This window comes from Ceratotherium simum, chromosome 16, assembly GCF_057802395.1.
Source record: "Ceratotherium simum simum isolate JZ-2026a chromosome 16, ASM5780239v1, whole genome shotgun sequence".
Lineage (NCBI taxonomy): Eukaryota > Metazoa > Chordata > Mammalia > Perissodactyla > Rhinocerotidae > Ceratotherium > Ceratotherium simum.
This window is the reverse complement of record NC_141915.1, coordinates 5,121,484-5,133,575: the sequence shown is the minus strand read 5'-3', so window position 1 is coordinate 5,133,575 and position 12,092 is coordinate 5,121,484. Positions and strand designations below refer to the sequence as shown.

Here is a 12,092-nt window from a genome sequence, read left to right as displayed (position 1 = left end):
AGCCGTGTGAGAGAAAATTTGATTGCCCAAACTTGGGTCAGAGATTTCATCCAGTCCCCTGTGGCAAGGGAAAGGGGTGTGGGGACAATTAAGCATGGGGGCAGGGAGTAAGGGGGCAAAAAAGTACCCAAGGCTGCTCCTTCCAGGGCTGCTGCCACATAACTTGAGCTTGCGCCTGGTCAGATGTGTGTCTCAAGCCCTGATTGTACTTTGGAACTTTCTAACTATGATCCACTCCCCCACCCCCAGTACACACACTTCAGGACCGGTTCTTCCCGTGATTTGTAGTCAAAGCCTAAGGAGGAGATTCTTAAATTGAATATTGACCGAGCCTTACGTTTCCTCAGGTGTACAAAAGTGTGTATCCTCTCTCACTACCCTCCCTGTATTTGGCAGCTCTTCTGTAGGAGTATTTCCTGTTTCTCTCAAAGTTAGAATTTTCTGTTTTATGTTCTCCTCTTTGTTTTCAGAGAGGACAGAGGGATACAGACAACTTTAATCTGCCATCTTTATTTAACTTGAAGTCCTTCAGACTTAAATTTCTAATGTATCTTGCACATGTATTTTTGTTTTATGTAATAACCTTTTCCTGGTCTATCCTAATTAAAATTAATCTTTCTTAAGACTGTCAAGGGCTAATGTTTCTTCTATATATTTTAGATGTAAATAATTCCCTTGTTTAATTTAATTCATTAAGAATTTATTGATTACCTATAATGTTACCAGCACTGTCAGTTTTATTTTTCTAATGCTCAAAAAATTATAATCTGGGTGAAAAAATTAGCCAAATGCATAAAATGCTTAGCAGACAGGACAAGACAACTCATAAATACATATTCAGTGAAATGAATGAATTGGTACAAACAAGAAGTTCTCTGGGAGGTCAAGAAAAGAAGATACAGATATGGACGGACTGGACAGTGCAAGCTTCCTGAAGAAGGGCCAGGCTGGGCCTCCTTCCCTGTTATTTTGAAACACATCTGTATTTTGATTACGTCCCCTTTGAATTATCCATTTTCCAGCTTGGTGATGTTGACAGAGAAATAACACATGTCAGCATTAGTTTTTCCAACTTAATGGATCAGATGAGAGTGATCCATAACTTGTAAGCTTTAGGTGTGGGCTGTAAGCCGGAGAGATAGAACGATAAGAGGAGAGTGAAAGGTTATTTAGAGAGGATAAATTAAAACACTTGGAATCGGGGTCAGCCAGTACCTGGTTTTTAAATGAATGACGAAGATTGAGTTTTCAAAATGAAATGAATGGACTGTTTAGTTGGCATTATTAACTTAAAGAACAGGGTTTAGCTTAAGTATTATAGGGATTTACAGGAGACATTTTTCAAATTTACTGAAGGTTTTACCAGTAAGCACTTAAGCAAATGTAAACATTTTGCGGGCTGCAGGGGAACCGTGAATATTATTCATCCCCCAGTCCCACTCATCTAGGAGACATGGACCTGGACCAGGCTGCAGCTCTGCAGACTTTCTGAGGGTTGTTATGATTAGTCTCTTGGTGTGTATATATTGCAAATGTAATAAGAACATAAACATTTTATAAGTATAGAAATTTCTTTTTTTAGTGTTAACCAGTCATTTGAAGTGGCCGGAAAAACACTTTGGTTTCAACTTAATAATAGTGGTGCTAATGTAGAGAACTTTGTTCTTAAAATAAAATCATTCAACGTTAGGAACTATGGTATGAAGAGTCAATAGAAAGTTTTTGTACACATCATCATGCTTAGTCATTACAATGGGTGAAGGAGAGGAACGCTGGGATTTTCTCATAGTTGACATTCCTTTGTCTCATTGTCATGAGAAAAAAAAGCAATTATGATTATTTTGAAGCATCATGAGATGTATCCACTTGTTGACAGCAATCCTGGGGTGAGGGGGGATTCTTCAGTTCCCATGTCCCTTTTTATAACTGGAAAATATTCAGATATTCTAATAAATATGAATATAAAGAGTTAACTATCATATCATGGTAACTTAGTCAATCGCTTGTAGCCACATGAGAGATAAGTCATAGGAGGAACCACCTTTTACTTATAATCTGGAGTCATTTAGTCTAATGTCCTATCACTTTATTTCTTCTCTTTTCAAATAAGAGGATGTGAAAAGATTTGACAGGATCAAATGCTATTCCATTGTTTGGTGTTATGTGAGCCATAGTCTTAAGATAAGGTTCTCGCTTGCATGGTTTGTAAGTTCATTTCAAACAACGTTTTGGGCACCAGTCTTAGATACAGGGAATATAAAGAGGAATGGTCTGGAGAGGAGGCACTAAAAAATTATGGTGTGGTGGGATGGGCTGGCAAGGCAGCAGAAGAACTAAGAAGTCCTGTGAGAGCCTGTGGGCATGTAGACCACCCATGGGGAGGAGGCCAGGAAGGAGAGAAGGGGGTGAGGGAAAATGTCCTTAGAGGCCTTGTTTTCATGTCTAGGCTGAATCCTAGAGGATGAGTAAGAAGCGGCCACACAAAAGAGAGAGAGAAGTACTGGGAGGTGCGGCTGGGGGTGGGGAGGTGGTCAGTTCTGGGGCAGAGGAGCTACAAGCACTTCACGGGACAGATCTTTCACCTAAACCACGCATTGCAGAACAGCAGGCAGCAGACCAAGTCCTGAAGAGGCATTTCTTCTTGGGCCTGCCGTGCTTTTCTACAGTTGCCAACATTTAAAAATAGAAAATTTTAACATAAAACCCCAGATTTCTGGGCTTCTTTGGCACATTCCCTCATGGTATCTGTCTGCCAGCCAAACCTGAATAACAGTTCCCACAGTCCTCACCACTCATATTTTTTTAGTAGGCCCGCTTTACCCCCTTACATTGCCAGCCTGGTGCCATGGATGTCTGTGTTCGCAAACACTGTCCAAGACCAAAGGCTCTGGTCCCAAGCAGACGGTGCAGGAGATGGAGTCATCTCCGTCTGCACCTGCATCTCCAGGAGGCTGCACATGCACGCAGCTCTCCAGGTAGTCTACAAGGCTGCAGGGGTGGATAGTTTTATTTCCTAGCTTCAGTTTTTGTAAATTGTGTTTTATTAAAGCTTTTCAAAGACTCTAAAATTCACTGACCGTAATTTTATGTAGGTGAACAAAGCTGCTTTTTTTATAGAGTCCTATAAGTTAGAAAGGGAGGGGGTCAGAGCATTAAGGCGTCTGGCTCAACCGAGAAAAAGGAAAAAGTGTGTGTCTCCCATGTGGCACGCACGAGGTGTTATGGGAGCTGGGGGTAATGGAGGAATTCAGCAGGTGGTCCTGTGCTCAAAGAGTGTGAGAAATACGCTGAGATTGGACCACTACACTAGAAATTTGGTTTTCATAGATGGGATCAAACAATAGGAATCTCTTCTCTTTGAAAATTCCAGAGTCTTCGTACAAATAGCTTATCCTTAATTTAAGCTGAATTGATGTAGCATAATTCGAGTCACCATTTGCTTCTCCCTGAGTTAGAAGGCTGGAGCTCAGAGGTCAACAATGGGGTAAGGTTCATCTTAGCTTTTTTCCCCAGCTTATCTTTCTTATCCTCCTCCTTGATTAGTAGGATTCTTTCCGTTGATTTTCAAAAACTCATTCAGCTCAGACCTGCTTTGTTTTCTTCCTTGAAAAAAAAGTTTTTCTTAATACAAGGCCATAGTCCCCCTGTTCTCATTAAAATCATGCCAAAAATAGTTGCTTATTCTTGAATTTCTCTTAAATGTGTTTTAAAATTTAATTGAATTTTTTAAGCAGGTCATCATTTTAGGTGCAGTTGATAGCTTTTCGAAAATTGCTGTAATTAATTTTCTTTTAAAATATGCGTCCTCATTTTCTTCGCGTATTCCTTAAATTCTGAATTTACATCAGTCTTCTGCTACCTTGCAGTATCTATAACTTGAGACTTGTTCAGAAATAGAAAACTGCTAAATAAGAATCTGGGGACACATTTTCAAAACAGTTGTCTGTAGAGACTTTCCCCCAAAACTCAGGGCAAAGCTTAAATGTGGGATTTATGCAGGAAATTAAAGTTAAAGTGGCTTGGTTTGATTAAGGTTTTGGGTTTTCTTTTGTTTTTGAAGAAAGGAAATTTTATTTTGTAATTTAAAAATCATTTATTCTGGAAGAATGACCAAGAAGTATAAGATTAATTTTTGTATAAATTACCTGCAGAGGTGCTTAAAATATAAAGCTTTCTGGATTTAATATAACATTTCATAGACCTCTCTGACACATTACTTAAACAGAAAGGCCACATTTCTCCAGTAAATTATTTAGAAGTCAGGTAATTTAAATTACATTTATTAAGTGCAATAAGTAGGCATCAAATTAAAACTTGTATATTTTCATTTGTTCCTAATTTCTATATAAAATTCCACTTTGATAGAGCTACTAAGGATTAATGTTTAGAAAACAAAGAAATATTGTATTTTAAAGGACGAATAAATAATTCAGAGAAACATGCTGACAACCACCCCCCCCTTGGTAGCCTTAGGCGGGAAAGGCAGAAGTAGAAAGATCCCATGCATTGATGCTCAGCAGAAAGATATCTCCATTTCAAATGTAATTCAGTTTTGGATATGAGTTTGGAAATAAATCATCATTCAACATGGCTCACCTATTTGCATCAGTGAGTGAATGAATATAAAAGAATTTTTTTAGTTCAAGACAATTGCTAGATTTTTTTTCTGCCACCATCTTCCCCCATCAAATAGTGCTATTTTCCTTATTTATGCATTTATTCTGTTTTTGAAAATTAGAATTTTTTTTGCGGTAACATCACATCCCATTCACCTGCTTTTCTGATCTTTTCTGTATAAATCCACTCTAGAGAGAACCACTCACAGATTTTTTTTGAGGAAGATTGACCCTGAGCTAACATCTGTTGCCAATCTTACTCCTTTTTTCCTTTTTCTCCCCAAAGCCCCAGTAGATAGTTGTATGTCATAGCTGATACAATGAGGTAAACTGAAGGGGCTTTTAAACCCATAGAAGGGCCGGCCCCGTGGCTTGGTGGTTAAGTGAGCGCGCTCCACTGCTGGCGACCCGGGTTCGGATCCCGGGCTCCCACCGGCGCGCTGCTTCTCCGGCCATGCTGAGGCCACGTCCCACATGCAGCAACTAGAAGGATGTGCAGCTATGACACACAACTATCTACTGGGGCTTTGGGGGGTAAAAAAAAAAAAAAAAAAAAAAAAATCTTTAAACCCATAGAAGGCAGCTCCCAGCTGAAGGGGACCAGCCTAAAGACTCCAGCCATGCCAGGCCCTCAGCAAATCCAAGAAATAAGAGGATGAGTGAGTTGTATTACGCCAAGTGTGCCCCACATACAAGTTGGGGAGCTCCTGGATTAAGTGAATGAGCCAACAGATAAGCCTGAGTACAGGTCCTGTTTCCAAGTTATTTTACTTGTATTGAGTCTCAGTTTCTCATCTGTAAAATGAGGATAATACTGTCTGTCTCAATAGACTTGTTTCACTCTGTTCATTTTTGTTTTGCTTTATTTTTAATGCGATGCCAGTGCTGGTACAGGTTCTGGAGATAGGCTTTCTCATACACTGCTGCTGGTGGGCGTGAAACTACTATCAACTCTTCTGGGGTACCGACTGGCAGCACAAGTCAAAGTCCCTAAAAATGTGCGTGGCATCTCAGTTAGCAATCTCACATCTAGGAATGTATCCTCAGGATTTATCCAAATCGAAGCTGTGAACAACGGTCTGTCTATAGATATTCATTGCAACATTATTTCTAATAAAAAAAAATGGAAATATACCAAGTGTCCAAAAAAGGTATCTTGATTGAATTTATTGTGGTATGTCCACAGAATAGGCTGCTATGTAGCTATTAATAATGATGATGTAAAAGAATTCTTAAATGGCATAGGGAAATTATTAAGATATATTGAAATAAAGTAACAAAACCACAGTTCAGTATGTTCTCAGTTAATTTTTAAGTAGATATATCACTGGAAAAAGGCTAGAGAGATATAAACCAATATGTTTCACTGAATAACTAATTTAGAATTTCTTCTTTATCATTTTCTATAGTTCCAAATTTTCTGAAATGAACATATATTACTTTTATAATATATGTTTTAGGAAAAATAAAGCATCCCAGGAAAATAAACTTCACAGAGTTTGCAATTGGAGCACCTTTACCTGTAGCATGAGGAAGCCCTGAAGTTCACCGATCCAGGGCTCCTCGTACCAGGAGGGAAGTGGGTTCCTTGCGGTATCTAGGTGCTGAGCATGATCGCGGCTGCCTGGGTAAATATTCTCATTTTTCTTTGCGTGGCTTGTCAACTTACCCAATTTTCATTTGTGCCCCTGAGCACACTGATTCAAACACCAAAATTGAACCTTATGATTTTCTATGATTCCAACAAGGTCAGAAACTAAACTTCCACATAAAATTGTCTATCTCAATAAATTAAATTCATGTGTGCTTTTCTAAAGGGCTTTTCATAACACTAATACCTTTGAATCCAACTGGCTTCCACAGACTTTGGAGAAGGAGTGAACACCTCCTTTTTTTTTTTTTACATGAAGTCCAATTCAGGAAAAATAAAGATGTTTATGAGCCACATTTTTCTCCCACCCAAAATAAAACTAGCTTTTTAGAGTCCCATAGGAAAAAAAAATCTGTTCTTATAAGCTATAAACTACCTTACTGAAAAAAGAATGACAGTTATAATATTTGCGCTGCTTTCCAGCCATCTAAATTCTTCTTTCTGGGCATATGTGAGATGTGACAACACAGGAGCATCTTCCTAATCTTTCACCTGGAAAATTATATCGTATGCTATATTGGGAAGCCAGGTGGTCCCAGGTCACATGGTGCTTATCACTACCTGAGAGAAATCTGTGTCAGTAGGTGGTGAGGGGTAGAGTTGGGGAGCAAATAGGAAATTGAGGGATGGAGCAAATAGAGACAACGTATGTAGTTATGCCATCAAGATGCTTCAGTTTGAAGAAGGCCTAGTAAGAACCTTGGGGGAAAGATGAACCAAGTAAGTGATTTGAGGACCAAGGAGGTCAATAGTCAGTGGAGATAGAAGATAAAGGACTGATTGGGGAGGAGAGTAAAGAAAAGCAAAAATGGAGAGTTTACCTTTAAAAACGGAGAAAATGGCCTCTTCCCCCCAAATGGGAGAAAGATCAGGAAGTAAAGATGAGGCATTTGCCACTGTCATGTAAGAGGAAAGGCTAGAGTAAATCTGGAGCCTTGAGAAGGTGGGAGAGAGTTACAACAGTCACTCCAAGGACTGGGAGAGGAAGGTGCCTCCAGCCAAGCACCAGCGCTGTTAAGCCGTCCTCTCGGCACAGGGCCAGTTCTGGGGACTGTAGGGCTTTCTCCAGCAGGAGCAGATTCAGAGTGGGAATCGTCGGGGTGGGGAAGGAGGAGAGGACAAGGCAGAATAAAAATTGAGGGTGCTGGAGTTAAGTGTTGTGGAAGTAATTGACCGCAGGATTCAGAAGAGGCAGCTAGGAAATGGGATGGAAATTCACCCTCAGGGCTGACCGTGCACCAAGAAGTCTCCCAGTTCTTCTGTCATAAGCACCTTGACAACAACGTATCCCTTGTATGTTCTCTTTTTCCATCAAAACTACCACTCTGTTGGGTTCCGTCTCCGGGGCAGTGTGGTCACAGGCCTGGGAGGAGAGTCAGTGCTGGTCACCAGATCAGAGTTGGAATTCTCCAACAAGTCACTTCCAGCTCTCAGGTTCTATCGCCCTGATTCTCTCAGTATTTTCGGCTGGTGGGCCCTCCTGTTCCCCCAACGCCCCCTCCTGTCTGAGTTCTAACTTGTCATAATTCTACAAGTTAGTCCTTTTCCTAAAGTGGCAGACTCGCAGGCACAGGGCTTCTCTCTTGCCATGGGAACACTGCAGCCCTGTGAGTAGAAGCATGTTATCTTACATGTGTACCACGTAAAGATCGCCTCCCTCGGGGAACTGGCTGCTGCTAACCCAGAGCCACCTAGAAGCTGCACACTGGGGACTCCTGCTTCCCACTGAGCCTGGTGTGCAATCTCTGATTGAGTGCCATCACTGAACACTATGCAGTTTCCCCAGAGGTGGGATTATGACCTCTAAAAGGAGAAGGCATGCTTGAGGAACCTTCTTAGGTTTCTTAAGAAAGAATAAATGAACATGCATATAATCAGGAACTAGTAGATCCAATTTATCTACACTTGCAAAAAGTCTTTCACAAGATTCCATGCAGTCTGCTTTAAAAAGTGGGCTCTGTTGAGAATCGGGCTTATAATCATCATTACAGTTTTATTTTGAAATAAACCTCCTTTTGAAAATCCCATGTCCACACCCCAAGCTACAGCACTGGAACTGAACTGAGAGTGTGGTGTCTCTGCGGGATAGCCACCTGTGCTGTACTGTTGGTGCAGAGCTGGCACCACGCTGAGCCTGTACTTTATGCCAGATAGATGGATGCAGGCATACTACTGTTATCCATTCTTGCTAAGTGGGTGATGTTTTTAAATAACGTATAAATAAATGGGTAGAATTGCTTCCAGAATTAAGACACTATTTTTTGCCCATAGCTTACACTATTGTGTTCCAAGTGGTTTATCCGTAGCTGTCACTTACTTCTTCACAGTAAGTGTAAAATGAACCCTGGGTAAAGCAGGCACCGTCTCAGTTAGTCCTTACGTCGGCCTGCGAGGAAGAGACAGTCATCTCTCCTGTACCAATGAGTAAAGTGAGGCCCAGACACCCCACAGCCAGGAGGGGACAGAACCTGATTTCAAATCCAGGGCGCTCTAACCTCGACTCTCTTGACATCTTTGGTCCCTGCCGGCAGAACCAAAAGGAGCAGCTGGAGCTCCTGCCAAACAATCCCTCCTTATTTTTAGTTTCGTAAAGAGGATGCCCCCTAACAGGGAAGAAGGCAAACCGCCAGCACTGCCTCCTCCCAGGTGGCTTCACTGTATGTGTAGGTAGATGGGTGCTCTGTCAGCTCTGTCTCCACGCAGCGTGGTCGCCTGGAGTCGAGAATGATTGCTCTGTGTCCTCTGCTCTTTTCCAGCCCGTTGCTCGCTGTGTCCTTTGCCACCTGCTGTGCGCTTCCAGGAGTTGCCCTTCTGACCTGGGGTGTGAATCCGCTCACGGGAGCCCTGGGGGTCTTCAACATTTTCCTGTATACCTGCTGTTATACCCCGTTGAAGAGGATCAGCATTGCCAACACGTGGGTCGGAGCCGTGGTTGGGGCCATCCCACCAGTCATGGGCTGGACGGCAGCGACCGGCTGCCTCGATGCTGGTGAGTGTCTCACGTGTCAGGTCGCAGCTTCTCTCAACTGACCGTGGTGTAGCTGCCAAAACCAAGAGCTCGGTGGCTCTCGGGTGCCCTTCCTGCCCTGAGCTGCAGTGCTTGGTATTAGGTTCCTTTGTATTCAGTGCTGATTCTTTTGGCAAATGTGCTGCTGCGGCAGTCTGAGATATTGTGAATGTGGAGCTAAAGGGAGACCGCATCATCCTGCTTCCAGGTGAACATACGCTTCCCCGTGTGGGCAGTGTCTGAGAGAACACAAAGGAAGCAGTGCCGCCTCCACCTGTGACCACAGGGAGAGTGAGAAGAAAGTACCTAAAAATCCCAACTCGAGTTAGAAATTAGGACTGATGATTCATCTGAGACACCCCACGTCACGGAGAAAGTGTCTGGTACTGGGCCTCCATCTCCCGTCAGAGGGGATGGTCCCTGGTCGGCAGCCTCCCGTGTTAGCTCTTCACGCCCACAGAACCCACTTATTTTCCCCCATATCAGAGAACAGACAATTTTCATTAGTTTCTAATTTATTTTTATATGATTTGCTTGAAGTGTTCATGCTGTCTACAATAAAACCATTGAAACGTTTCTACATTTTTTTTTTAGTGGTGTATCACAACTAAATATGTGGGGTGAAAATCACTCGTTTTTACCATCTGTAAGGGAAGTTTCACAGTCTCATTAGTCAAGTAATTAGTGTTTTTGACCGACACTTAGGAAGGAAGTGGTGAGGTTGCCTGCAATATATGTAAGTACATATTTTTCACATGCGAGATCAAAAGGCAGTTGACCATAAACCGTTGCCCTATAAGCCGCATTTCTGAAACTTTTCATAAAAGCTCTTACACTCCAATTTGGCAAGCTTACAAAAGCAATTACACCTTTGCCATGATTGTCTCTTAGAACGGTTTTAATATCCTGTAAATGCTGGAGTTTTGTGAATCTACAAGTATAATGTTCTGAAACATGTGTGCCTGTTTGCTCTGTGATAAACCTAACCCAGGATCTCTCGATGGGGGGCAGTGGCAGCGCAGTGGGGAGGGCGAGGACTCTGCAGCGGGGCCGGGTGTGGGGCCGGCTCCGCTGCTCCTTGGCTGGGTACCCTTTGGAACTGTACCTGGCCTCTTTATGCTCCTCCCTCCTCGTCTCCCTCATGGGGCTAGTAACGGTCCCTTCTCAAGGAGTTGTGAGGATTAAATGAGTTATTATTAAGTACTCCTCATTCATACAGGAGTGGATTAATACAGATCAAGAAAGGTCATGAGATTTTCTTGGTTTGTAAACTTTGAGCAGTTCGTCATTGTTACCTGGCTGTTGTTTTGCAGACTGTGAGGTGCTTCCAGGCTTGGTGGCAAGGAATGCTGGGGTCCGTTAGTGATGTCTGTCTTAAGTGAGGGGGGAGGGGAGGGGTGGACAGCATGGTTTGGCCTCCCCGGACTAGATGATGCCTGAGTTTTCCCCCTGGGTGACAATTTAAATTGACAGAGCACACCTTCATACCACCAAATTCCTAGTCAGATTCCTCCTCAGTTCTGCCTGGAACTTCAACCTTGACTTGACCCAAACTCCCTCTCTCCCGTAATCCTGTCCCTTCCTGTACTCCTTCAAACCTTTCTGGTGATTGACCAGACATTCAAGGTGGAGACCATGAAAGAAAGTAACTCCCAGACTCCGCATCATGTGGTGCCCTCCCACCCACAGCAGTGTAGTGCTGCTTCAGCTCTTAGATGCCCTGCTCCAGGCCACCTGCCTGTCTGATGGAGACAGCCCCATATTCTGCCAGAAGTACCAGAACCTTATCGTGGCTCCTCAAACCTGGCATAAAGGAACAAGGCACCAAAAACTATCTTTTCTGTCTGGGAAATCAGACAGGCCAGGGTCAGGGCCAAGTGTTCCAGCTCCAGGGAGAGGTGTCACTGGAGAGAGGCGAGGGCAGTCCCGCCAGGGCCATGGAGAGCTTGGGCGCCTGTGCTGTGCAGGGTCCTAGCACCCAGGTTCTTGCTGAGGGCTAGAGGCCTTTGTCGTACTGGCAGGCAGTTTCCTGGTGAAGGATGTGGCCTCAGCATACATTGGCTAGAGTTGCATCCCCAGACAGAGAAAGAGCTTTGCAAAAGTCCTCTCTCTTAGAAGTACACATCCAGGCAGGAGCCCTTATTTGTTCAGGGACAGTCTGGATTTGGTAAACTGCTAGTAGGCTTATTTTAAATAAAATTTTTTAAAAAAATTTGGGGTATAGTCTTTCTGTAATTCAAATATAATCATTTGTATACAAACTCATATATGAGGAACAGCTAATGGTCAGGCTATACCTTGTTTTAGGTAGCAGGATGAAAATGCATGTTTATCTTGAAAAATGAGAGCCATCGTCTACCTGAACTGACCCTGTATAGAGCAGAGCAGTATGAAAGATTTGTGTAATCACCAAAAGAAGTTCCTCTGCCTGTTTTCGAGATTGACTTCTGTTATATACTTTTTTCTTTAAATCTTAGAGATGCATTGCAGGGCATGCAGTAACGACATGGTTTTCTGCCCCCAGAATTCTACTTTACCTCAGATCAAATCATATACCTAAAACCTTGTCAAGTTTATACAGGAAGAATGATGCTACTTTACATCATTAAAGTTTAAAAACTGCTTCAGAAAAAGTTTCAAAACATTAATTTGATAGAGCAAACTTGAGATAAGCAGTAAATCTTTGAATGAATGAATCAGTGAATCAGTACCTTCCATTTTACAGATGACAAAAATAGGTTAATCTGAGGACAACTGCCAAATATTTATTAATCATCAGCTATGTGCAGTATATATAATTATACATTATATGGACAAT

At 42.5% G+C, this 12,092-nt stretch overlaps 1 protein-coding gene across 2 annotated transcripts in view; it reads left to right on the top strand.

The window, feature by feature from the left end:
- COX10 (cytochrome c oxidase assembly factor heme A:farnesyltransferase COX10) overlaps positions 1 to 12,092 on the top strand; it is a 125,423-nt gene that overhangs the window by 99,342 nt on the left and 13,989 nt on the right. For both annotated transcript variants that reach the window (XM_004433045.3, XM_087440407.1), the window contains exon 6: positions 9,024 to 9,256. In XM_004433045.3, coding sequence (XP_004433102.1) covers positions 9,024 to 9,256 — 233 coding nt within the window. The remainder of the gene's footprint in view (positions 1 to 9,023; positions 9,257 to 12,092) is intronic.